General features: G+C 43.0%; 1 protein-coding gene across 1 annotated transcript; it reads left to right on the top strand.

The window, feature by feature from the left end:
* The first annotated feature begins 166 nt into the window (after positions 1 to 166).
* On the top strand, positions 167 to 24,767 carry HRH3 (histamine receptor H3). Its single transcript, XM_063120763.1, has 3 exons — positions 167 to 416; positions 13,662 to 13,828; positions 23,871 to 24,767. Exons 1-3 carry the CDS (start codon positions 167 to 169, stop codon positions 24,765 to 24,767), a joined length of 1,314 nt encoding a protein of 437 aa, XP_062976833.1.
* Positions 24,768 to 27,130: the final 2,363 nt, after the last annotated feature.

Raw genomic sequence — 27,130 nt, 5'->3', positions numbered from 1 at the left:
GTGGGGGGGGGGGGGCTCGGTCTGTCTACAATGCAGAGATTGTTGCCTTTGAGTCTGCCCGCCAGGCATCGAGCCTGGTCGGCAAGAGCAGCGTCCCGCTCCCAGCACGAGAGGATGTGGACAGGTCCCTCCAGCCGCCTGAGCCGCTGAGCCGCGTGGTGCTGAAATGGACAGCGCCACCTCGGTAGCCTGGCCCCTGAACGGCTCCGGGAGCCAAGAGAAGGCAGCGGGAGATCAGCTGCCCGGCAGGTTCTCGACCATGTGGACTATCGCCTTGGCCGTCCTCATGGCTTTGTTGATCATGGCCACGGTGGTTGGCAATGCCCTGGTGATGCTCGCCTTCGTGGTGGACTCCAGCCTGAGGACGCAAAACAATTACTTCCTGCTGAACCTGGCCATCTCCGATTTCCTAGTAGGTAAAGTACCCCACCTCGGTTTCACCTCTTTTCATTTGCGAATCAGGCTGTGGTCCTCTGAGCTGACTGCGTTAGAAAAAGCATGGGGGTAGGGGAAACTGGGTGGCCAAAGACATTTAGTTTCATTCTTCGAATTATTTCTCAGGTAGAGGCGAAGAGGTGTCCCGCGACAGCCTTTTTGTTTCCCTCCTTTTGGGGCACAATTACAACTCATTTAAAATTGATTTGAATTATTAGAAAACCCAGTGTGACTGCTGATGCCTTTTAGATCCAGACAGAATCCACCAGCCCCTGTCCCCACCCACCAGATTAAAGCATTTCAAACAGCAGAGAATCAAATGCTAGTATAGCAGAGGGAGCTACCATATACTGAATCAGACCATTACTCCATCTAGTCTAGTATTACCGACACTGACTGGCAGCAATGGCTCTCCAGGGTTGCAGACAGGAATTTTTCCAGCCCTACCTGCACCTGCCAGGTATCGAACCTTGGACCTTCTGCATGCAAAACAGGGGTATTGAATTTACATAACTGGACACTACCTTTCCATAATGTAGCCAGTTTCTGACCACTTCACAACTGATTTCAGCCAAATTGCTTGGATTTTAAGCCAATGGCCACATGGTTTTCAGTACAAAATCCCAAACAGATTGGCTTAAATGTCACTATCACAGGGACTTATTTCCAAATAAAAGTGGACCTGTTTATGTCCAGGAATTTTGGATTAACTATTGTATTGCAAGTCATGTTCCCTAGAATATCAAATGTACTTGTGTGCACACATGCACATATAAAATATTCCTTAGCATGTCACTAACTATGAAAAATAGAGGGGTGATAGTTCAAGGCCTTGCCAATGAAGGGATCAGGGGCATGAACTGGACTTGGAGGAGACATGGGGGCATTTGCAGCTTAAGGTACCTGCACCACAGTCCATTTTCATCACCCCCTTTATGCTGAGGAGAAACAAGCCATAGGCTACTTGGTTGCATTCATTATGTTGAACTCCAAGCCCTGGATGGGTTAGGGTGGGGTGGGGGCACATTGCACCTGCTTGCCTCTTTTTGCTGCACCTCTTAAGATCCATGTGCATGCATTCCTGGGTCCTGCCAGTTTCTGTCCCACTCCTGTTTTTTTAAGGGTAGAGGTACTTCTATTTTGCCCCTGCAAAATAAATAAATACAAATTTCAAGGTGACTATGTACAGGCAGCCAACTTTACAAATAGAGAGTGACTATATCTCACATTTACACATAGGAGATACTTTGGTCATTGCCATTTACTTGATGGAAGTTGTTGACTACCTGTTGCAGTGGTATCACTCAATCAGACCAGTATCTTAAATGTTATGGGTTGGATCCAGATTTATGCTGGATCAACTGCACTGACTTCCTCCTTCCTTCCTTCCATGGCAGCCCCTCCAGCACCCAGAAAAGGCTACATAGAAGGTCAGGAGACCCTCCTGAATGGGGTGAGCTGTGGTGTGGGGAGGAGGGGGGAATTCCCAAAATTGGCTGGAGGGACCTTTCATGAATGGGGTCCTTCACTAATGGAAGGCAGATCCTGGATCCAATCCTACAGTATATGAAGGATCTGGCACAGTAATCCGACAGGATATGAATGTGCTGGAAGCTAATTGAATTTATGATCCTACAAATGACAGATGAAATTGTGCAGACATCCATGACAGACACCCCAATATTGTGACTCATTCCTGGGGTGATTTTCAGTACTTCCAGACCTGCATGTGTACCATTTCCTTTTTTCTGTTTCCAAGGAAGAGTAATATCTCCTCTCCACTGACTGACGATAACATCCCATCAGTCATCAAGTCATCTCATTTGTTTTGCCCAAGGCTCAGTTTCACCTTATGATGGCTAAGACCTCAAGAGGATCTTCCTATGCCATGAGGCAGAACTCCATATGGCTGAGATTAGTCTAGTGATGCAAAGCCTCTGAAACACAAAATGATGGTTGTGCCAGTCTGCCTAGGCAAATAGGGATTAAGCAAAGTGGATGTCAGTACAGAATTCTGTACTGATGCCAAACTAGCTGGATGACATGCCAAAGTGGATTATTTGCTTACCAAAAAGGGTACAAGGTGGACTAGCTTTCTGCCAAGTTATTTACATGCATAAAGGGGGTTCCAAGATTATCCCTTAGGAACAGCAAGCCTAACAAAACAATATTTATTTTATTGCATCGAGAAATGTGCTATTAACACAGGGTAGATACAAAAGCAGCATCACATTTCTATTAAATAGGAATGCTATAATTTTTTCCATGTGTAAACCTAAGTTCATGAGAGGCCCAGATATTTCAGAACAGTTTCAAGAATGTTGGATGTTTGGGGATTTTTCAGCTAGATGAATATTGTTTTATCACTTAAAATGCTTTCCTGTGTGTCTCCTGCATGTGCACAAATATAGCATGTATAATGTATCAGATATAATCTGTGAAGTAAATAATTGGTTCTGGTTGTAGTTCTGGACAGAGTCAAGCTCCATAGAAATCAGGGTGCCATTTCAGAGTTCAGTTGCATGGTGCAAAGTGGGTGTCAGACAAAGTGTTCCAGGAAGATCCACTCATGGATTTTAAGAATGCATTCATTTCAAACAACAAGAACAACCCAAAATGACTATATTTATCTTCATTTTTAATATTTAGAAGGTTTTAAGGTGGCTAACGACGAAGATGTGAAACCACGAGGCTAAATATATAACAACAATAGAATACCTAAACATAACCCCAAATAGAAATAAAAACACAGCAATAAAACAGCAAAAATTAAATTAAAAATATCATCTACTAACATCTCTAGGGAGAGTGAGATGCTCTTTACTTGGTGTCTAAAAGACAACAAAGTAGGTGCCATTACCGGCTAAGCACCCACAACCTGGGTGCCATCACAGAAATTGCTTTGTCCTTGTCTAATCTGCTTTGGCACAGACACCCAAATTACAGCCTCTGATGAGGATCTTAACTCATGGACAGATTCATATGGTATCAGGACCTTCCAATATCCTGGTACCAAGCCATATAGATGAAAACCAACACTGTGAATTGTGCCCAGGAACAGAGTGGAAGCCAAAAATGATATTCTAGCCCAGCCAGTTCCAGTCACTAATCCGACTGCTGTATTCTAAACCAACTGAAGTTTCAGAGTAATCTCCAAGGGCAGCCCCACGTCCAATGCATTAGAGTAATCAAGTCAGGGCATTACTAAACCATGGATACCACCTGAGGCAGGTTTATACCCGTAGCAGCGTTATCAGCATTCATCCTTTTTCTGTGCCTTTGGCATGTCTACCTAATACATAGCCCTCTTTAACTGTATACAGGGAAAATCGCTCAATGTGCAACTGAAGAATTGACTGGAAACACGGGCTGAAATGTGGTAGAGACTCATCTCACCGTTCTTAATCCTGATGCAATTCAAGAAGCCTAATTTTGCAATAATGTTTTTTCCTACATGTGTTATAAAGAGATGAACACTGAGTTTTACCTTTTATTATTTTTAAATGGACACAGCTGCACAGGGAAATATCAAAGACTTTGACCCTGTTCAGATGACATGCCAAGCCATGATGGTTAAGCATTTTGAGCTAAACATTATGACTTAGTACGTTGTGTGAAACATGAGTTTGTGTGTTGTGTGAACCATTCCTAACCATGGTGGCTACATAACCATAGTTTAAACATGCTAACTAATCATTTGATGCAAATGGGTTAACAATGACTTAGCATTTGGTCTGAACAAGATATATATGTTTACTGAAAGGATCAAGGTCTGATTCTAGGAGAACCTGATCCACTTCTGTATCTTCAACAAAAACAGCTTCTTTCCCTTCTTCATTTTCAACTACAAAAACTTGTGTCCAATGTTCTGCCTTTCCTACCCAAATCTACTGCTCACCCAAACATTGTTTCTCATCAGGCTGACAGGAGGGTGCCTGCCTGGCAAAATGTCCAGATACAACCAGCTGATTTTGGAACATAGAGGATTACTTATAAGAATATTGCTGTTTTATCCATGTAAATAGCACTCTAATCTGCAAAAGATTAATAATTCTAGTCCTTTGTGAGCACAATTTTCAGCATTATAAGCATTGGACTGTGCTGTGGTTTTTTTTCCAAATAAGTTGAATATGAGCAAATAAACTGAAAATTAATTCAGACCAAACAAAACTGTTATTGGTTAGTAGGAAAGCTAATTGAATCTTGAGTGTGCAGCCTATTCTGGATGGGGATATGCACTCTCCTCAGAGGATCAAGTGTGCAGTTTGGGGATCACTATTATCCAATGTTGCTCCTGGATGCTCAGGTAGCATCTGTGGCCAGGAGTGCCATTGCACAGCTATGGCTAGTGTGGCAGCTATATCCTTTCCTGGAGAAGGCAGACCTGGCCACAGTTACAACATGCCTTGGTCATATCCATTTTAGATTACTCCTATGTGCTCTGTGTGGGGCTGCCCATAGAAAAGTGTGCAGAAACTTCAGCTGGTACAAAATGCAGAAGCCAGAGTGCTCATTGGATCCGGTTTGCTAGGTGAGTAGCACTGTCTTCTAGTGTATATCCAGGCACAATTCAAGGCACTGGCTATTACCTATAAAGCTCTAAATGGCTTGGGGTCACTTTAATTGAAGGGTGTTCTTCTCCCCTAAGAGTTTATCTACCCACTCTGTTAATCATGGAGACCATCCCCCATGTCCCTCTGTCTTCAAAGGCTTGGCTGCCTCAGATTCATGGCAGGTCCTTCTTGGTAGCAGCACCAAGGCTATACAATTCCCTCCCTCAGGAAGCCTGGTTTATTTATTTATTTATTACATTGCTCTACAGCCCGATAGCCAAAGTTCTTGGTTGGCACCTTCTCTCTCAGCATTCAGGCTAGCAGTAAAGACATTCCTGTTTTGCCACACCTGTTTTATTTATTATCCTGCTGTTTGCTGTTTGTTTTATTGCTGTTCCTACTTCAGTTAGCTCTCCAATTCCTAGTTGTGTTACTGTGATTTTATTGTATACTGACTTTTTAAAAATGACTTTTTTACGTCATCTTGGGGGCCTTGCTGTTGAAAGGCAGGGCATACATTTCTAAAACTAAACATGAATAAAAAAGATGTGGGTGTGCTGGAATTCTTAAACTGTTTGGATCCATGAGGAAAGCTTAGAGATCATAATTCACAGTACAATTGCAGCAAAATACAGTGCCTTTGCATTCACAATCCCAGGTGAGTGGTTGACTTTGAAATCTGGAGGTTGAGCCACCCAGCTGATTGAGGAGGAGGTCCCAGCCCATGGGTAGTGCATACATAGGCTTTGCAGAAAGGCAAGTTCAATTCTGGGTATACAACCTCTGATCTTTTTATCTTAAACCCCAGGGCTGGATAAAACCTCTGCCTGAGACCATGGAAATATGTTGCTATCAATGAAGGCTGGTGGCTCTGTTCTCAGTGGGGTGGTAACTCTGGGTTTCATTCAGAACCAGTCAGAACCAGACAGTACTCAGCAATACTACAAACGAGAAGGATCTTGGAATTGTTGTAGATCGCAAGCTGAATATGAGCCAACAGTGCGATATGGCTGCAAGAAAGGCCAATGCTATTTTGGGCTGCATTAATAGAAGTATAGCTTCCAAATCACGTGAGGAACTGGTTCCTCTCTCTTCGGCCCTGGTTAGGCCTCATCTAGAGTATTGCGTCCAGTTCTGGGCTCCACAATTCAAAAAGGACGCAGACAAGCTGGAGCGTGTTCAGAGGAGGGCAACCAGGATGTTCAGGGGTCTGGAAACAGCCCCATGAAGAGAGACTGAAAGAACTGGGCATGTTTAGCCTGGAGAAGAGAAGATGGAGGGGAGACATGATAGCACTCTTCAAATACTTAAAAGGTTGTCACACAGAGGAGGGCCAGGATCTCTTCTCGATCCTCCCAGAGTGCAGGACACGGAATAATGGGCTCAAGTTAAAGGAAGCCAGATTCCAGCTGGACATCAGGAAAAACTTCCTGACTGTTAGAGCAGTACGACAATGGAATCAGTTACCTAGGGAGGTTGTGGGCTCTCCCACACTAGAGTCATTCAAGAGGCAGCTGGACAAGCATCTGTCAGGGATGCTTTAGGGTGGATTCCTGCATTGAGCAGGGGGTTGGACTCGATGGCCTTGTAGGCCCCTTCCAACTCTGCTATTCTATGATTCTATGATAACTGGACTAGTGATCTGACTCTGAGGTTGCCTTATTCAAAGCCAGAGAATGTGCACCATGATACCTCCCAATATGGCAGGAGATACACCGCTGTGGCTCCTCTCGTCCATTTCTTCCTAAGCTGTGTTTTCCAGCCCCTTCCTTCACTTGCCATGTGGCATACGTGGAACTCTGATTGATGACAGTCATTTGGGAAGAGTGATGACTTACAGGGCCAGGGAGAAAAGAGGCAGGAGGCTGAACTGTCTCCTGCTGCATCAGGGTAGGTAAAGCCACACTGATATTCTCCAGCTGTAAATCTGGCAACCCTGTCTGGTTCAGCCGGGTCATTTATGACAATTTGCTCACTCCTACTGGTCAAGCTTCCTCAAGTGTGAGAACATCCCTATATGAAAAGGATGGTTAGTTAAAAGCAGGGCTGGTGCCAGACTATTTTGCGCCCTAGGCAAGGTGAGCTACTTTCACCACCACCAGCCCCAAAAATTCCAACTTTGATTTTTAAGAACATATGTTTCCTGGAAAAAATAAGAAGCAGAAAACTTGAAACTGCTAAATTTATTTTAAGGTGCAAGAAATACGTCATGCCAATTATAGCAAACAAATTGGAAAGGAACATCTATGGGTCTAAAGTGCATTATTTAATAGGAATATCACTGCCAAATCATTCCCCCCCCCAACTCACACGTGCGCACACACACACTCAGCATCACTCACTCCAAACAAACACATGCATGAACACATGCATTCACTCAAAGACCCCAGGCACCCCATTCACCCATACATATTCTCTCTCTCTCTCTCTCTCTCTTCTGGGCACGTTCCAGAAGTCCGAACATGGAGCTGCCCCACCCCCACCCCAGCATCCCTGGCTTCGCTTCAGCTAGGCAGGCGCGAGGTGCCATCTCACCCACCCAGGCCCAGCTGAATCCTCGGGCCGGGCCGGCTCACAGCCAACGCGTGTGAGTGCTACGCTGTGCCCAGCGCCCCTCTTAGCTTGGCGCTCTAGATGGCCGCCTGAGTGGCCTCTATGGTAGCACCGGCCCTGGTTAAAAGTTTCTTAAAGGATTGGCTACAGGCTGTTATATAGTTAAACTAGCTGATATACCTGGCGTTACTCGGGTCCGTGAATAATGTTCAGAGCATTTATTTGATAAAAACAATATTTTTTTCTGCAACTTATTCATCTTTAGGTTGGTTGGGTGTGTTTTTTTTAGTTTGGTTGAGTTAGTAAATTGTTTTGTTAGAATAAATGGGAAATTGTGTTAATAAGAGCTGTATTTTAAATTAGAGCTTCGTGATAAACCACATTTTTGTTAATACCTTCTGTGTTAATACCTCTAACGAAGGAGAGAGAGCCCACCGTCTTCTAAGGCTGTTGTTCCAATGGCAAACAGCCCTTACCATTCAGAGGTTTCTCCTAATGTTTATTCAAACTCAGCTTCCTTTTAATTTCCGTCCATTGGTTCTAGTCCCAACCTCAGGAGCAACAGAGGACAAGTGTGGTCCATCTTCAGCCCTTCAGCCACTTGAAGACTAAGGCCTAATCTACACCAAGCAGGATATTGCACTATGAACGTGGTATATAAAAGGCAGGAGCCACACCAAGCAGGATATATCACTATGAAAGTGGCATATGGTATGTGTCAATGGGCCCCAACAGTCGTCAGTGAACTTCAGTACCACTTAGAGCAGTAGTGTGGCTCCTGCCTTTTATATACCACTTTCATAGTGCTATATCCTGCTTGGTGTAGATTAGGCCCAAGTCTCTCCTTAATAGTTCATTCTCCAGGCTAAACATACCCAGCTCTTTCAAACATTCTTCATAGGAATTAGTTTCCAGTCCCTTCATCATCCTGATCACTCTCTACTGGACATGCTCCATTTTGTCAATGGACAGAGTACTCTTAATCAGTGGTGGGCAAAAAGTAGATCTCCAGATGTTTGGGACTTCAGCTTCCAGCATTCCTGACCATTGGCCATGCTGGCAGGTGCTTCTGTGAGTTGAAGTCCAGAACATCTGGAGATCTGTCTTCTATCTACTCCTGCTCTAGATGCATCTTAACTGGCACAGAATAGAGAGGAACTCTTACTTCTCATGGTCTGGACACCATGCTTCTCTTCTCTTAATGCAGTCTAAGATTGCTTTACAGTTTGTTTGTTTGTTTGTTTGTTTTCAGCAGTCCTGTCACATAACAGCTCTGAAATAACTTCTGCAAGCTCCTTCTGCATCCTGGGATGTAATTCATCTGTCCCTGAAAATGAACTCATTTCAAGTAGCCGTGCCTATGTAACCTCAAAGATATATTACTGCAGTACACTCTATGTGGGGTCATCCTTGAAGATGGATGAGAAGCTGTAGTTGGTACAGAATGCAGGGGGGCATTTTCCATCAGGGCAGAAAAACAAGCATATTCAGTCAGTTCATTGACAACTGCACTGGCTGTGAATTAACTTTCAGGCTCAATCTGAACTGCTGGTTACTGCTTGCAATAACCTCAATAGCTTGGTTCCAGCGGTCTGTTAAGGAATACTTCCACCTTTGTGAACTACTATATCCTCGGTGGTCTTCGCTCTGGTTAGAGTGCCCTGGCACAGGGCACATAAAGTATCCCTTTTTAAATGTTTTTAAAATTAATTTCATTGGAAGATCTTTCTGAGCAATCATATCCCAATTGTATTGCTTCATGGCACAGTTATAGCTGACCACTGCTGGAAGCAAGATACTGGGTTAGATTGACTCTGGATGTGATCCAATAGGATTCTCTTTACGAAGAAAGAAAGAAAGAAAGAAAGAAAGAAAGAAAGAAAGAAAGAAAGAAAGAAAGATTGATTGATTCTACTGGAACTGAGTTCTTTAATGTCTTACAATTCATGTTACCAATGAGCTAAAGTCTTGCACGCTACAAATGTTACTGATGTCATGTTTCTTGCATAAAATTAAGACCCACAAGCATCTGCTCATATATATTTTATCTTTCTCTGTTGTACCTCTCTGCTTAGGGGGGAGATAGCATCATTTATTATTAGGTTTTCAGAGGTGGCGTTTGGAAGGTCTGTTGTTTCTTGGGAAAACAATGACTGGCAAGTTCAGCTCGTATGTTCTTCGAATCTCAGCTCCATACCTGTGACTCCGCATTTATAATTGTTAAAGATATTAATATGAAACCATATTGATCGGTCACTATATTAATCCCTGAAGCTGTTGCTTTTATCTAATTACTTGCTAGATTTGAAGGAGGTGGGGATGGTCACTACTAAGAAAAGACAGATACTTGTCTCATTAAGCTTCTATTCTTATTTATTATTGGCATGGCTCAATCCAATTGAAATTAGCTGTGTGACTAACAGCACAATCCTATGCATCTCCACTCAGAAGTAAGGCCTACTGAGTTCAAAATTATTTATTTATTTATTTATTTATTTATCATATTGATACCCCGCACCTCAGCCAAAAAAGGCTCTCAGAGCGGCTTACACTTAGCAAAAAAGACAGTCCCTGCCCTCAGGCTTAAAGTCTAATAAACACATGACACACAGGGAACAGGAGTCCAGGAGTCCAGGAGGGAGAGAGAGAGGGAGAGAGAGATAGAGAGAGAGAGAAATTAAGTGGACCAGGAACAGGGCTGATGAGATTGTCCTGCTCCCAAAGGAGGGGAGTCCAACTGGAGCAGGCCGCGATGTTTCCTCTGCCTGCTTCTGCCCCGTTGCTCTTTCTTCTTCCCCACAGGGCCAAGATGGCAGTTTGCCCTGTGGGGGTGGGGGACTCAAATGGACATACTCCTAGGTAAGTCTGTGTGGGTTGAGTTTAAAATTGCAATCCTGTCTAAACTTACCTGAGAGCTTAGCCTTTAAATACAATGGGACTTACTTATGAGTAAACTTGCCTATGCTTGCATATTAAGTCCCACTGAAAACAATGGAATTTTAAACAGCTATGGTGATGATGATAATGATGATGTAGAAGAATTTTATTATTTTTATTTTTTCATTTGTATGACATTCCTAGGGTGACCATATAGAAAAGAGGACAGGGCTCCTGTATCTTTAACAGTTGTATAGAAAACGGAATTTCAACAGGTGTCCTTTGTATGCATGCTGCACCTGGTGAAATCCCTTTTTCATCACAACAGTTAAAGCTGCAGGAGCCCTGTCCTCTTATCATAGAATCATAGAATAGCAGAGTTGGAAGGGGCCTACAAGGCCATCGAGTCCAATCCCCTGCTCAATGCAGGAATCCACCCTAATGCATCCCTGACAGATGGTTGTCCAGCTGCCTCTTGAAGGTCTCTAGTGTGGGAGAGCCCACAACCTCCCTAGGTAACTGGTTCCATTTGTTGTACTGCTCTAACAGTCAGGAAGTTTTTCCTGATGTCCATCTGGAATCTGGCTTCCTTTAACTTGAGCCCGTTATTCCGTGTCCAGACACAAAAGAGGGCAGGTCTCCTGCAGCTTTAACTGTTGTGATGAAGATGGAATTTCACCAGGTTCCCCCATATATACAAATGACACCTGCTGAAATTCCCTTTTCAATACAACTGTTAAAGATACAGGAGCCCTGTCCTCTTTTTCCATATGGTCCCCTTAGCCATCCCATAACAGCAGTTCTCTGGTTAATGAACAATTATTTATTTATTTATTTATTTATTTTATTTATTTAAGGATTTTTATGCCGCCATTCAGCCAAAAAAGGCTCTCATGGCGGCTTACAAAAGTATTTACAAAATTAAAAAAAATTAAAGTCACCCATCCTGTAAAACATGTCAAACAGCAGCAGAAGTGTCCCAAAAACAACTATATAATATCAGAAGAGATGAGTTGACACCATTTAGCCACAGTCTAATAATATTATATAGTCATAATACATTGAGGTGGAAATAAAATGCAAAACCACGGCACAATGCAGCAATTAACATTTCAATTATTTTAAAATATTTCATAATTTTTAAATACAGTTGCAGTGTAATCATATACATGTCTATTCTGAAGTAAGCCCCCAGTGAGTTCAATCAAACGTACTCCCTGGGAAGTGTATATAGGATTGCAGCTTTAAAATACTTTTCAGGCATTTTCCTGGCACCAAAAAAGACTGAGGTGAGCCTTTCTGTGGAATAACTTTAATTTGATTGGAGTTTATAATCCTATATGTTCTTTGTTGCAGGATTTGCGAGTGATGGACAATAATAGCTTAATGTCTGCTGGGATCCATAAAACATGTAGCATATTATCTGGACTTCCGAAGCGATCATTTATCTTGGAGTGATGAGATTAACAGTTTAAAAAAAATCAGTGACATAATAATTCATTTAAAAATAAAAAGAGGGGAGCAAATAGAGCCCTTTCCGGCTCCACCAAACAAATGAAAAATACAATTTTTCAGAAACTAGTTTTTTTTCTTGGTCCCTGATGTTTCATCAGGATCACAACATGACTGATTTATTTATTAATTAATTGATGCAGCCAGCTACATATTGATCTTTTCATAATTGTGAAATCTGGACGTTCTTAGTTTACTCTGGTACTGGCTACGAGTTGCCTTGGTTATTATGTATTGATTTACAACAGGTGCATTTGAATTACCATTATTATTATTATTATTATTATTATTTATTTATTTATTTATTTATATAGCACCATCAATGTACATGGTGCTGTACAGAGTAAAACAGTAAATAGCAGGACCCTGCCGCATAGGCTTACAATCTAATAAAATCATAGTAAAACAATAAGGAGGGGAAGAGAATGCAAACAGGCACAGGGTAGGGTAAGCAGGCACAGGGTAGGGTAAAACTAACCGTATAAAGTCCGCACAACATCAAGTTTTAAAAGCTTTAGGAAAAAGAAAAGTTTTTAGTTGAGCTTTAAAAGCTGCGATTGAACTTGTAGTTCTCAAATGTTCTGGAAGAGCGTTCCAGGCGTAAGGGGCAGCAGAAGAAAATGGACGAAGCCGAGCAAGGGAAGTAGAGACCCTTGGGCAGGCGAGAAACATGGCATCAGAGGAGCGAAGAGCACAAGCGGGGCAATAGTGTGAGATGAGAGAGGAGAGATAGGAAGGAGCTAGACCGTGAAAAGCTTTGAAGGTTAACAGGAGAAGTTTAAAATTATTGATTTGTGAGATGTGTTGATTATAGAGGGCGCTTTTTTAAATCTAGGTGGGCTTTTTGAGATAAGTAGTATTCCCCGAACTTTTTTTGTGCCCATGCTAGGAGGTTGGGGAAGGTAAGGACATAGGAGAGCGATAAACGACAAGAAAACGTCGTCTTTCCTTTGCAGTCTGTTCTGTGTACAGAATAAGCTAGAAAATAACTATTATGCATATGTTGGTTGGGTTGGGCTAGGGTGATCATATGAAAAGGAGGACAGGGCTCCTGTATCTTTAACAGTTACATAGAAAAAGGAATTTCAGCAGGTGTCATTGGTATATATGGAGAACCTGGTGAAATTCGCTCTTCATCACCACAGTTAAAGGTGCAGAAGCTATACTAGAGTGACCAGATTTAAAAGAGGGCAGAGCACCTGCAGCTTTAACTGTGGTGATGGAGGAAATTTCACCAGGTCCCCCATATATACCAATGACACCTGCTGAAATTCCCTTTTCAATACAACTGTTAAAGATACAGGAGCCCTATCCCCCTTTTCATATGGTCACTCTAAACGGTTGGGCTGTATTTCCTTTCTTGTCTTCATTGTTTGAATGTTACCCCAAGAACACAGCCTTTAAGGACCCTAGTCCTTGTGAGATGTTTTCTACAGCCCCCTGACCATATTAGTTTTATGGCCTTCACCATAATGGCAAAATTCCCTTTCTCATCTCCTTGTGAGTTTCCCCCCCTCCGATGCAAATGAGTTTCTACTTCCATCACAGCACTTACAGAGATTATCAACATCCTGTGACTGATCTATCCGCTTTGATGTTGTTAACATTCCAGTTGGTAGCCAATCTTTGTTGTCTTGTATGAGATAAATCCCCCCTGAGCTGTGCCCTTTCATGCTGCCACAGTGCAACAGACAAACACTTGAAAACATTAACCAAGTTCTCTCATTGCAGGTGCTTTTTGTATTCCATTGTATGTGCCCTATGTACTAACTGGAAGGTGGACCTTTGGAAGAAGCTTTTGCAAGCTCTGGTTGGTGGTTGATTATCTTCTGTGCACCACTTCGGTCTTCAACATTGTGCTGATTAGCTATGACAGGTTTCTCTCTGTGACACGCGCGGTAAGTGCCAGCTATGCAAAAGAGCCGACAAACTGTTTTTGCCTATTCTAATCTTTCTCCAGAACCACTCATCACCTGCTTCGCTGGAATCCTGTGTGAAATTTGAAAGGCTTTAGACTAGGAAGATTTCTATTTCTTGCCATGCTAGAACCAAATCCACCATCACCGCTGGACCAAAGGCAAGGGGAGCTGAAGCATAAGCTCAGAGAGGGAAAAGGAGCAGAACTAGTGGGGACATGGGGGCACATGGGGTGATAGGGAGAATTTGAAATAAGGGCATATTTTGAGGTTGTAGTCAGATACTAGTATAGACTAGGGATAGGCAAATCTGTCAATTTAGGTTTCTCTCAGTTTCTCTTTTCCCCAATCTTAAATTCAGTTCCTCACATTTCCACAGATTTTTCATAAAAATCCATATGCATTGTTCACATTTCTCTTTAATTTGCACATTTTTGTAGGCAATTTTGGCTAATATATACATTTTAGTAAGCGATTTACCATAACATAATGCATTTTTTAAATGCTATTTGCACAAAGATATACATTTTGGTGTGCACGTTTCCTCCAATATACACATTTTAAAACTTTTTTTATTATTATTCAAGCATTCAATCACAAAATTCGAAGATGTGCATTTTGGTTTTGGAAGTATGCAATTAGATAAACTTGCATTAAAATAGGAATCAAATGAATTTATCCCCAATCCCTATTAAAAAGCTAACAATATATACCAGGAAGAAAAGGAGCCTGGGCCAAAGGGGACAGTCAGGAGCGAAGTAACAAGAAACATGAGCGGGGGAACAGGGAACAAAGGCTGGAAAATAAGAGACCAAGGCCCTAATCTACACCAAGCAGGATATTGCAGTATGAAAGCGGTATATAAAAGGCAGGCGCCACACTACTGCTTTTCAGCGGTCTTGAAGTGCACTGACAACTGTCGGGGCCCATTGACAGATACCATACACCACTTTCATACCACTATATCCTGCTTGGTGTGGCTCCTGCCTTTTATATACCACTTTCATACTGCAGCATCCTGCTTGGTGTGGATTAGCCCTATGAAGAGAGATTGAAACAACTGGGCATGTTTAGCTTGGAAAAGAGAAGATTGAGGGGAGACATGATAGCATTCTTCAAATACTTGAAAGGTTGGCACACAGAGGCGGGCCAGGATCTCTTCTCGATCCTTGCAGAGTGCAGGACATGGAATAATGGGCTCAAGTTACAGGGAGCCAGATTCTGGCTAGACATCAGAAAAAACTTCCTGACGGTTAGAGCAGTACGACAATGGAACCAGTTACTTAGGGAGGTTGTGGGCTCTCCCACACTAGAGGCCTTCAAGAGGCAGCTGGACAACCATCTGTCAGGGATGCTTTAGGGTGGATTCCTGCATTGAGATGGGGGTTGGACTCGATGGCCTTATAGGCCCCTTCCAACTCTACTATTCTATGATTCTATCATTAGGCCCAAGTAAACTATTGCCCAGGCTGATGTGTAGGCCTGACCTGGAAGCATTTATAGCAACAGTGGGGAACTTCTGGCCTAGAGGCCAAATCTGGTCTTCCAGGATTCCCCATATGGCCCCACCCCTTTCCCTGGGCCCACCCCCTTTCCCCAACTCAATTGTTTGGTGGTTTCCTGGCTTTTGTGTAATCTCCCCCCCCCCCATTCTAGAAGGTTGAAATGTATCTCCTTAGTGAATGGCAGTATAGACTTTAAGCTAAAATATGCTTGTATTTTTTGGATGTTGTCCCCACCACCTTTGCCTTTGGCCCCTGCCTACCACTGGAATGCAGCCCTCAAGAGCTTTTCCAAAATTGAATTTCACCCTTGGTGTGAAAGAGGTTCCCCACTCCTGATCTAGAGCCTCCCCAGTTCAAGAGCAACTAAGATGCATCCATGGAGGTGGCTGTCTGCTGGTGCCTGGGAGTGACTTACCACCAAGAGTGCCAGTGTATAGCCTAGGAGGCTTCTAATGGGAATCTCAATCAGTTTTGGCATCCTTCCCCAATAACCCCTGCTGATGATGCTCACTTAAAGTGGGAGGGGCCATAGCTCTACAGTAGAACACATGCCTTCCATGCATAAGGTGGCAGGTTCAATCCTGGGCAACTCCAGGCAAAGCTAGATTTGCCAGAAATCCCAAAGATCTGCTACCAGTCAGTGTCAACAGTACTGGGCTAGATGGACCATCATCTACATTGACTAACATATTGTCCGAACTGAGCCAGAGAGAGAGAGCATGTGTCTAGAATTCTGAATGAGCCAATACTCTGCAGAACTTGCTATCCCAATAAATTATTCAAGCTAGCAAAAAATAAACAAAGTTGTAACTGGGAATAAGAGGGCGTAAAGAGTGGAACCATGGAGATAGCTTCACCCTCTGATCATAAACCTTCCATCATGACTACTTCAGGTTTTATTAGACTTTGGCAAGCTGTCTACCTGTTTTCAATTTTTTTCTGTATAATCAAGTGAACTAGAAAGATACTCTAAAGGCTGAGATTAACAGCCTCACAGGGAGGGGAATATCCACTGGATTCTGTGTAAGAAACCAGATTTCATTCTTTTGCTACAGAAAAAAAAATGCACTGGTAGAGAACATATTATTAATATAACAGGTAGCCGGTCAAAATTATAACTAACAAAAAACAAGAAGGAGAACATGGAAGGAGCATAGCTGAAATTTTAAACAGTCATTCAGAGCTGGAGAAAGATGACGGAGGATTTAAAATACCAAATATGATATTTAAGAGGGATTATTGTGCTCATGCTAAAATCTCACTTATCTTCCTAGGAGATAAGCAGAGATATCTGAAAACCATATGTACTAGACCTATTCACCAGTGAAATAACTATTATCTCATCAAACACCTGTCTTTCAAAAAAATTTATTCTGTTTCTATGTTTGTATAATGTCCTTCCCCCAAGCAGCTCAGGGCAGAATTTTAGACTCATGAAGCTCCATGAAGAAACTCCGTAAGGTCAGTTAGGCTGAGAAAGAGTGATTTACACAATGGGTTGTATCCAAGCAGAAAAAGTACAAGATGTAGTGTTGTTTGTCTGGCATTTGTGCAACCACTAGCAGAACAACTAGCACAATCAACAGCTGACCCAATGAAGTAGTATTGTGTTGTGCAACAGCTTGTGAAAAGGCTTGTGAAACTAGTGAAATGGCTTGTGAAAGGGATTGTAGCTCAGTCCTGGAGAAGGAAGCATGGAATAAAGACACAGACACCAGAGCTTGGGAAAAACTAGGGCCTCTTTATTTTCATAAGGGAACTTTACTCCTCCCTGGATCCGCATGTGAAAGTGCGGGAATCTATTAGACCCTTTCCTCAGGCACCTAGCCTGCCAATAAGGGCGAGCCACTCCCATGACCAAAGGGGTTGGGTAAACACAGGTGGGGACCAGCCTGCGTCATCCCCACTCAGGCCTGCAGAGCTCCGAGTAGATGAGACAGGATGATCCCCAAAGGCAAACCATATCCTGACACAAGAGCTACACAGCCCCCAAGGAGCAGGACTTCTGGATATGCCAATCACCAAAAGGTGCCAGGGTGCTCACTGTCCCTATTGGAATATTGTGCAAATTCCCGCACACCCCTGTCAATCCAATCTAATTATTATTATTATTATTTATTTATATAGCGCCATCAGTGTACATGGTGCTGTACAGAGTAAAACAATAAAATAGCAAGACCCTGCCGCATAAGCTTACATTCTAATAAAATCATAATAAAACAATAAGGAGGGGAAGAGAATGCACCAAACAGGCACAGGGTAGAGTAAAACTAACAGTATAAAAGTCAGAACAAAATCAAGTTTTAAAAGCTTTAAGAAAAAGAAAAGTTTTTAGCTGAGCTTTAAAAGCTGCGATTGAACTTGTAGTTCGCAAATGTTCTGGAAGAGCGTTCCAGGCGTAAGGGGCAGCAGAAGAAAATGGACGAAGCCGAGCAAGGGAAGTAGAGACCCTTGGGCAGGTGAGAAACATGGCATCAGAGGAGCGAAGAGCACGAGCGGGGCAATAGTGTGAGATGAGAGAGGAAAGATAGGAAGGAGCTAGACAGTGAAAAGCTTTGTAGGTCAACAGGAGAAGTTTATATTGGATTCTGGAGTGAATTGGAAGCCAATGAAGAGACTTCAGAAGTGGAGTAACATGGTCAGAGCGGCGAGCCAAGAAGATGATCTTAGCAGCAGAGTGGTGAACAGAAACCAACGAACTGATGTGAGAAGAAGGAAGGCCAGTGAGAAGAAGGCTGCAGTAGTCCAACCGAGAAATAACCAGTGCATGAACAAGAGTCTTGGCAGAAGAGACAGACAAAAATGATCGAATCCTGGCAATATTATACAGGAAAAAACGACAGAATTTAGCTACTGCCTCAATATGAGGAATAAAGGAGAGCGAGGAGTCAAATATAAAGCCAAGACTACGAGCTTCCTTGACTGGAGTAAGTGTAACATCATTGACAGTAAGAGAGAATGAGAGATGAGGAGAAGGTTTAGGAGGAAAAACAAGCAATCCACTTATTTACTCACCCTCTGCTAATCATAATTCCAGTATGGAGTAGGCAAACAACCTGTACACAACGATTCATGGCAGGTAACATTCCTACTCCAAAGGCGTCGACTGGCTAATCCCATACTAGTTAAAAGGAGGCAGGGTGGGAGCCAAGAAGCGAAAGGCCTTTATCGGCTCTGCCCTGCCCACACCTCACGTTGCCCACGTGCCATTGCATGTGCAGCATCTTTCTTCCCCCTCCCCCCACCCCATCCCCCAAGCTGTTCTGGCTCGGCAGGAAGTGGGCTTGTAGCTCATTCGCAGAGCACTGTAAGCCTATGCGGCAGGGTTCTGCTATTTTATTGTTTTACTCTGTACAGCACCATGTACATTGATGGTGCTATATAAATAAATAAATAATAAATAATAATAGTGAACTAGATGGACCGATGGCACAGGACAGCTTCCTATGCTCCTAGCACCTTATGAAACAACTTGTGCAATACCCTGTGAAACAATCAGTACAACAGCTTGTGAAATGGCTTGTGCAAGCAGAATGAAAGCATTGCTTTTGACTCTTGTATAAGGAGGGAAATGAGTTTTCTGCCAGTGGTAGAATCTTTGCACCGGCAGAATGACGCTACTCGATACAAGCCAATGCACTTCATGGCACATAAGGGATTCAAACACGGTTTTCTTACACCCAAGACCTACACTCAAGATGGTTTTCCTACACTCAATCATTGCACCTGACTGACCTTAAATTAGGGTGACCATATGGAAAGGAGGACAGGGCTCCTGTATCTTTAACAGTTGCATAGGAAAGGAAATTTCAGCAGATGTCCGCTGTATATATGGAGAACCTGGTGATATTCCCTCTTCATCACAGCAGTTAAAGCTGCAGGAGCTATACTACAGTGACCAGGGGGGATTCCACACGTCGTACTCAGGGCGCTTCCATCCACCCCCAGTGCACCCCGAAAACGATCGTGTAGCTTGCCTGGAAAAGAGATGAGGAAGAGTCGTCCTTGCCGCCGCCGCCTTGGAATCCCCTCTAGAGCGAGCGAGTGAGGTGCGCCTCGACCCATTGATTGCAGTGGGCGGCGGCTCCCCGAACTCGGCAAAGGGTAAATTGGGCAGAAGAGCAGTGCGGGAGCGTGATTTTCTTCCTCCCATCACCTGCCTGCCTTCTTTGTGGCTCCTCTTTCTTTGACTGCCCTGTCTTAGCGCCCTTTTATATAGCCCTGTTCCTGTCCCCGTGTTTGCCAGGAAAGGCGTCAGGTTTTCCAGGGTTCCCACCAACTTTCCAAAGGGAAAACTGCCTCGTTTCCTTGACATTGAACCCCCACCCCACCCCCAAAGTCTTGTCATGATCTCACACAAACAGAAATAGGAATAATGTCTCAGCAATGCTGTTCCCATCCCACCTTCTTCTGCCGAGCTCTCCTCACCAGCCGGCGAGGAGGTAGGTGGGTGGCGCTGGCGGCAAGGACGACTCTTCCTCGTCTCTTTTCCAGGCAAGCTACATGATCGTTTTCGGGATGCACTGGGGGCGGATGGAAGCGCCCTGAGTATGACGTGTGGAATCCCTCCAGACTGAAAAGAGGGCAGGGCACCTGCAGCTTTAACTGTGGTGATGAAGAGGAAATTTCACCAGGTTCCCCATATATACAAATGACACCTGCTGAAATCCCCTTTTCAATCCCCTTCAACTGTTAAAGATACAGGAGCCCTGTCCTCCTTTTCATAGAGTCAACCTACTTAAATGCCTTTATGCAATTTATCCTGAGGGGTTGTTTCCAAGTGTATTAGAGGACCATGGGATGCCCCTTCAGTTAAGGAGAGTTGCAAACAGAAGAGGGAAAAGATCATGCCGTTATAAGTCTCAAAATTCTACTGCTTATAAAAATGGCACCTGTTGGGCTAATCACTTGAAACAAGGCATCCATCCACCTGGTGAGTACTAAAATTGTGCAAAATTTCAAACTGATCTGCTACAAATTGCCAGAGATATAGCAAGTTAAATTGTGTTGAAAATTGACACATTTCTTCTTGTTACTCCAAGCTGTGGCTTGGCATATCATATGTTTCTTTCACATTCTGGGGGAAACTACCGGTGTGTTTTATTCATGTTTGTCAAGGATGCGTGCCTTTCATTGATTTGGTGAAATTCTGAGCAGTGGTTTAGAGTTATCAAGGTTTTTCAGTCCCGTGAAAGCCCATGGCAGCAACTGCTGGCAAAATTATGCTAGGCATGCTCAGTTTCACTATAAAGGTAAAATGCTGCCAGTAGCCCAGTGTTTTGAGAGGAATCCCAATGTTTCTGTCAGTATTATGACAGTGGGGGAAGGGTAGCAAGAAGAAACTATCAACTGAGATAGGAGTGAGATAATTTTGAAGGCTGAGGGAATCACTCACACTGATGAAAGGGAAAAGCTATGCTAGAATCTTCTGCAGGTTTACTCAGAAGTAAGCTGTTCTGAACATACAGGGACATATCTATTAATTTGTACACATCTACTCAGTTAATGACATGGTGTGTTTTTCTTTTACCTTTTTCAGAATGCTGTAATAATAAAGTTCCTTTTTAAAAGTCAAGGAAATTCAATGATGAAATAAACCCTGGCATTCTAAGACTAGTGTTAAGGCTCAAACTCCACACAGCCGAGAAAGTGGAAGCTAAGGCTAACACCTTAATAGATTTAACCCCATGATCAGTAATGACGTTGCGCAATATCACACATTGTGTTTGCTTACAAGGAACAAAGAGGCATGGTCCAACTCACTGGAGGATTCCTCTAGCAATACAGTAAGGTTCAGGTGCTTCATAAAGCAATATAGGATCATGGCAATGGTCCCCATCTGGATTTGGGCCTGAAAGATCTATGAAAAATGTGGGTGAATAGAGGGTAAGTTGTAAGTGAGCTAAATTTGTGATAGTTCTGGGGAACAAATTCTATCCTCTAAAGCTACCCTGTTTCCCCGAAAATAAGACAGTGTCTTATATTAATTTTTGCTCCCAAAGATGCGCTAGGTCTTATTTTCAGGGGATGTCTTATTTTTCCATGAAGAAGAATACCTTATATTACAGCGAGGGGCAAAACTGGAAGTAGGTCTTATTTTCGGGGATGTCTTATATTACAGCGAGAGGCAAAACTGGAAGTAGGTCTTATTTTCGGGGGATGTCTTACTTTCGGGGAAAGACAGTAGTATTTGCATTGGGAAGAAAAAACCCATTCATGCCAAGTAAGAGTAGTGCTGTCTGTCACTTTCCTGCACACACATAAAGTCCATCCCATCCCCCACCCCATTTCATATTCCAGCAGTCAAAAAATACATTGTTTTAAACTTACTAGCATAATGGACAATTTAATTTTTCATTTTGATGCTTTATCGATACATTATGGTAGTCTTGCCCTACCTGGTGCTCTCCAGATTTTGGACTCCAACTCCCAGCATTCCTGACTACTGGCCATGCTGGCTGGGGCTAATGGGGCTTGTAGTCCAAAATGTCTGGAAAGCACCAAGTTGGGAAAGGCTGCTTTTGAGTGAGGGTATGTAAGACTAAAGAAAATACTTCCTCTACAGAAACCCCTGCCTTACACACACAAACACACAAAATTTTGGTGCTTCTTTTGGAAGAAAGAGCTAGCCACTAATAAAAGCATCTAATCTGCATGAAAGTAAATATTTTAATCAGAATGTGCACAGGCTTATCTCTTCCTCCCCTAGCACGATGGGAAAGAAAATCACCCCTGCCCCTCTAAAACTTTTAGATAAAGAGTTCACACTGATGCCAAAGAGAACTTTCTATCTAGGTGTTCTAACCATGTGTGTGTGTTAGAAAGGGCGAGATTTTCTGCATCTGATGAAGTGGGCTGTATATAGTCTATGAAAACTTATGCCAGAATAAGGTGTTGCAAGACTGCTATTTTTGCTGAAATAAACAAACATGGTTATCTGCTTGGAAACCTTTAGATCTGTGGAGGTAAGGCAGTTGAAGAGTGAATGAAGCCAGAAGCCAGAACAGAGACTTCAGTGATGTGTAATAATGGGAGAGGGACTCAACAAGCAGTCCTTATTATCAAAGTAGGGACATTTCAAGCACCTCCCAAACTACATCTGTAGAAATGTTGGAGGATAGGTAGTGGTAAAGCCATCTCACTTGGCACTCACACACTCACACATATTCATGCATTTCAGCAAAGGAACTAATGAAATAATTGACTGAGTTATGAAAAACCAAATGTTAATAAATGGTATGTAGCATTTCAGATGAAGCTAAAAGTCTTTTTAAACCAATGATACAATTAACACTGCTTTTATGCAAATGCATTGTGATGATAATTTATTTTGAGTATAAAACAGGAGTAATCTTGGAGCAGAGTTTATGCTCCAGAAATCCTGGGATTTCTGCAGTGCAGAATATAAACAGCTCTGTTTTAAAACCTTTTGCTTTGCTCATACTGTCACCAGACATGCAAACCCCCAAGTTATGGGCCAACAAAACACATAGGCACCAGCATTTATACCCCAGTTCTTTTGGGGGCATGATTATGGATGTGAAAGGTCTGAGGCTTCATTCCCAGATAATCTCATACACGTGGGGAGAAGAGGGTTGTACCTTCAGGAGAGGGATAATAGCTCAGTGCTAGAGTACATGCCTTGCATACGGAAGGTCCCAGATTCAACCCTTGGCATCTCCAATTGATCAGGAAGCAGGTGATGGGAAACCTTTCTTCTGGAGACAATGAAGGGATGCTGCTAGTTAGAGTTTGTTCATTTATTTATTACATTTATATCCCACTTTTCCTCCGAGGAGCCCAAGGCATGATCCTGCTTCTCCTCCTCTTCATTTTATCCTCACGACAACCTTGTGAGGTAGATTAGGCTGAGAGGTCCCAAGGTCACCCACTTGGCTTTATGGCTGAATGGGGTCTAGAATCCAGGTCTCCCAAGTTTCAGCCCAACACCTGTAACCACTACACCACTCTGGCTCCCCAGAGCAGACCACGCTAGGGGAGGATCTAGAAGCTAGATGGTATCAGTTTTCTGGTTCAGGTGATGGTCCCAGCTGGATGGTTGTGCAAGCTCAAGGGATCCAGAGGTAGTGGGGTGGGGTGGATAGTATAGGGATCAGGTAAGTCTCAGTGAGAGTGTGGTGAAAAGGCAATACAGGAGGGCCCAGATGGGGAACATGGGTGGGAGGGTGCTATTTTTTTTTTTATTTATTTATTTATTTATTACATTTTTATACCGCCCAATAGCCGAAGCTCTCTGGGCGGTTCACCATGTCCTGCTTTGCACCATGTCCTGCTTTGTTGGTCCTTGGCCAACAGCTTGTTGGCCACTGTGTGAACAGAGTGCTGGACTAGATGGACCCTTGGTCTGATCCAGCATGGCACTTCTTATGTTCTTAGGTGGTGGGAATGGTGCTTGGTTCAATAATCAATGCTTTATCTTTGGATTTTATCTCTCTGGGATTCTCCTGGTGGATACACTTTGGTAATATTTAAAGCACCTCCCTGTTCCCACTTTGCAGGTCTCATACAGAGCTCAGCAAGGGGACACCAAGCAAGCCGTGTTCAAGATGGTGATGGTTTGGGCCTTTGCCTTCTTGCTATATGGACCTGCAATTATCAGCTGGGAATACATATCTGGTCGAAGCATCATACCTGATGGGGAATGCTATGCTGAATTTTTCTACAACTGGTATTTTCTCATCACGGCTTCCACGATTGAGTTCTTCACGCCTTTCATCAGTGTGATGTTTTTCAACCTGAGCATTTACCTGAACATCCAGAAACGCACCAAGGTCCGCTTGGATGTACTTCATGAGCCCCAGAGCCAGAACTTCATGGAAGAAATAGAAATGAGTCCAGAATCCAAGTTCTCTGTGAAATGCTGTAAGTGGGAGCAAAGAGATCCAGCAGAAACCCTGGACGTTCCAAAGTGGGGTGTGCAAGAGGAAAGCACCAAAGAGAATATGAATGTAAAGTATTTGCAGGGCACTAACACAGAGAGCACGGGGCCTTTCATCAACAGCAAAATGAAGACTTCTAGCAAAAGGAGCTATAAAGAGTCAGTGTCCACTCACTCTTTAGAGAAACCAATGAAGATGGCCTCCCAAAACATGACACGTTTTAGGCTCACCAGGGACAAAAGAGTAGCCAAATCTCTGGCAGTTATTGTGGGCATTTTTGGCCTCTGTTGGGCTCCATACACACTTCTCATGATTATCCGAGCTGCTTGTCATGGTCACTGCATCCCTGAGTACTGGTATGAGACATCCTTCTGGCTTCTATGGGTCAATTCTGCCATCAATCCAATCCTTTACCCACTCTGTCACTACAGCTTCAGGAGAGCTTTCACGAAACTCTTGTGCCCCAAGAAATTAAAGATCCAGCCTCACAATTCTCTCCAGAAATGCTGGAAGTAAACTGGCTCAAAGCACTGCAGGTTAGAAAGGACAACTTCTGTCAGGTTGTTCTTTAGTAGTATGCTTCTTTTGAGAGGCTTGACAATGGACCTACCAGGAGCTGGTACCAGTGTTATACTCTCTAGTGCAGGGGCCTCCAACCTTTTTGGGTTATTGGCCACATTTGGAATTTTGACAGTGTTGTCCATGTTCTCACAAAATGGCTGCCATGGGGGGGGTTGCCCATTCATAAAATGGCTGCCACGGTGAGCATGGCCAGACACAAAACATTTATTTCCCAGAAGGCAAGCTAGTGAGACTAAATTATTATTATTATTATTATTATTATTATTATTATTATTATTATTATTATTATTCAACAACAACTTGCTGAAGAACTACGTATAAGGCAAAAGTTGGGTCTGAGTTCCAAAACACAAAACCACACTTTTGAACCCAAATAAAGATGGCGTTGGAGTGCAGGACATCACCTTCCAGCATGCCAGCTTCTGAGTAAAAAAATAAAATCCTTAAGAAATTAAATAAAAATCAGGAGGGTCAGGGAGCTTGGCACATTCGAAGAGAGAATCTGTAGGCACATTTATCCTGATGGCTACCATGTTGGAGACATAAACAATGAAGCTCAGTTGGTTTGGGGCATGCATCTGTGTTCTCCAAGTCTGCACACATTATGACCAGAACTTGATTCCAGGGATGGGCAAAAAGTTGTTTGGGATCTCCTGGTAAATCTGTGACTAACTTGCCAAAGAGTCACCTGCAGACGTCCAACTGTTTAACAATAACAACAATTACAAGCCTCTCTCTCTTTCTCTCTCTGGTTACTGAAGCAAAAGAAAGAAACTCTGTGGGGAGGGGAACCAGGACAGCATTTGTGTGTGAAAAAGTTGAGAGCTCAGTCCTGGCAATGCAATTGAAGTCCCAGGCCAAGCATATGCTCAGGGATATCCTTTCTCCTTCTTTAATTTGAAGTGTATATACCTGCCTCAGTGAGCCAATAGTAGATCTCAGGGATCTACTTTAAGAAATGAACTAGATCAAAAAAGCCTGAAATTTGCTCACTCTCACTTTATGCTACATAGTTAAACTGGCGTTGATCCATTCCAGAAACAAGGGAAAGCAATGCTGAGGTGCTGGACAGAGACCTTTTGCTGCCTGACTAATAAGGCAGCAAGAGTCTCAAACTGGGCATGCTGGTAGCCAGAGTTGACATCTTTCTTACTGCTCCTTCACAGAGTTTATCCCTTGAGGCTGGTGGCTCCAATGTCCACATCTTGGAGAGCTCCTTTAGAGTTCTGACTGAAACCCGGAATGGATTTATCGCCCCACTGATATCAGAGCCACCAGCCTCCACCAAGTTCACCCATTTGCAGAGCAGAGAAGGTGGCAACATAGCCGAATGACCCTAGGTTCGATTGCCACCTCAGGGACCTTTCCTCATAATTACAGATTGCAGAAATTGAAATACTGTTAAACGATAGCTTGCCCCATCCCTAGTCATGAGGACAGGTCTGGAATATTAATCTCTTCTCATGGCTCCTGCAAATTACTCTTATTGGATACCCAAAGTTTCTTTTCCTATGGTTCCTAACAAGTAGCTAATTGAAAATTCCATGAGCAGCTAAGATTCATTTGGAGACGGAAGTTAAAAATAACATGTGGCTTGAAAATCAAATCCACACCAACCTCTATTAATTGTATTTATTTACTACATTTATATTGCACCTTTTTTTTTATTCCAAGGTGGCTTACACACTCTTCTTCCTCTCCATTTTGTTCTCACAACAATTCCTTAAGGTAGGTTAGGCTGAGAGACAGTGACTGGCCCAAAGGCACCCAGTGAGCTTCATGGCCAAGTGGGGACTAGAACCTAGATCTCCAGAGTCCAAGTCCAACACTCTAACCACTACACCACAGTGGCCAATTTATTTCAGGATCATTTTGTTGTGCATGTGTAGCATATTTGATCACTTATTCTTGAGCCATTTTTTTAAAAAATAAAAACAGAGTGAGCTTGCAGTAAAACAGCATAACCATAACTGTTCCAGTTTCCAACTGATACTCAGTTCTCCAGTGATCAACTTCCTTTCCTCCACCCTAGACTAGTATTATTTGTGTAAGGGATAGTACAGTTCAAGAACATACACATCTTAATTTTGCTCATCGTCATCAGCCTGTAGGGGGAAATGCCATAAAGAAATGCCAGTGTGATACATCCAATATCAAACACTTATAAATATTGCCATTTTGATTCTAGGTACTTGTTGAAGGGTGGAGTATAAATCACTCAAATAGGTAAGGCTGCAACCCTGGACCCACTTACCTGGGAGTATGCCCCATTGAATTAATGGGACTTACTTTTGAAT

This window comes from Elgaria multicarinata, chromosome 1, assembly GCF_023053635.1.
Source record: "Elgaria multicarinata webbii isolate HBS135686 ecotype San Diego chromosome 1, rElgMul1.1.pri, whole genome shotgun sequence".
Taxonomy (NCBI): Eukaryota; Metazoa; Chordata; class Lepidosauria; order Squamata; family Anguidae; genus Elgaria; species Elgaria multicarinata.
The sequence above is the reverse complement of the archived record's forward strand: the minus strand, read 5'-3'. Positions and strand labels throughout refer to the sequence as shown.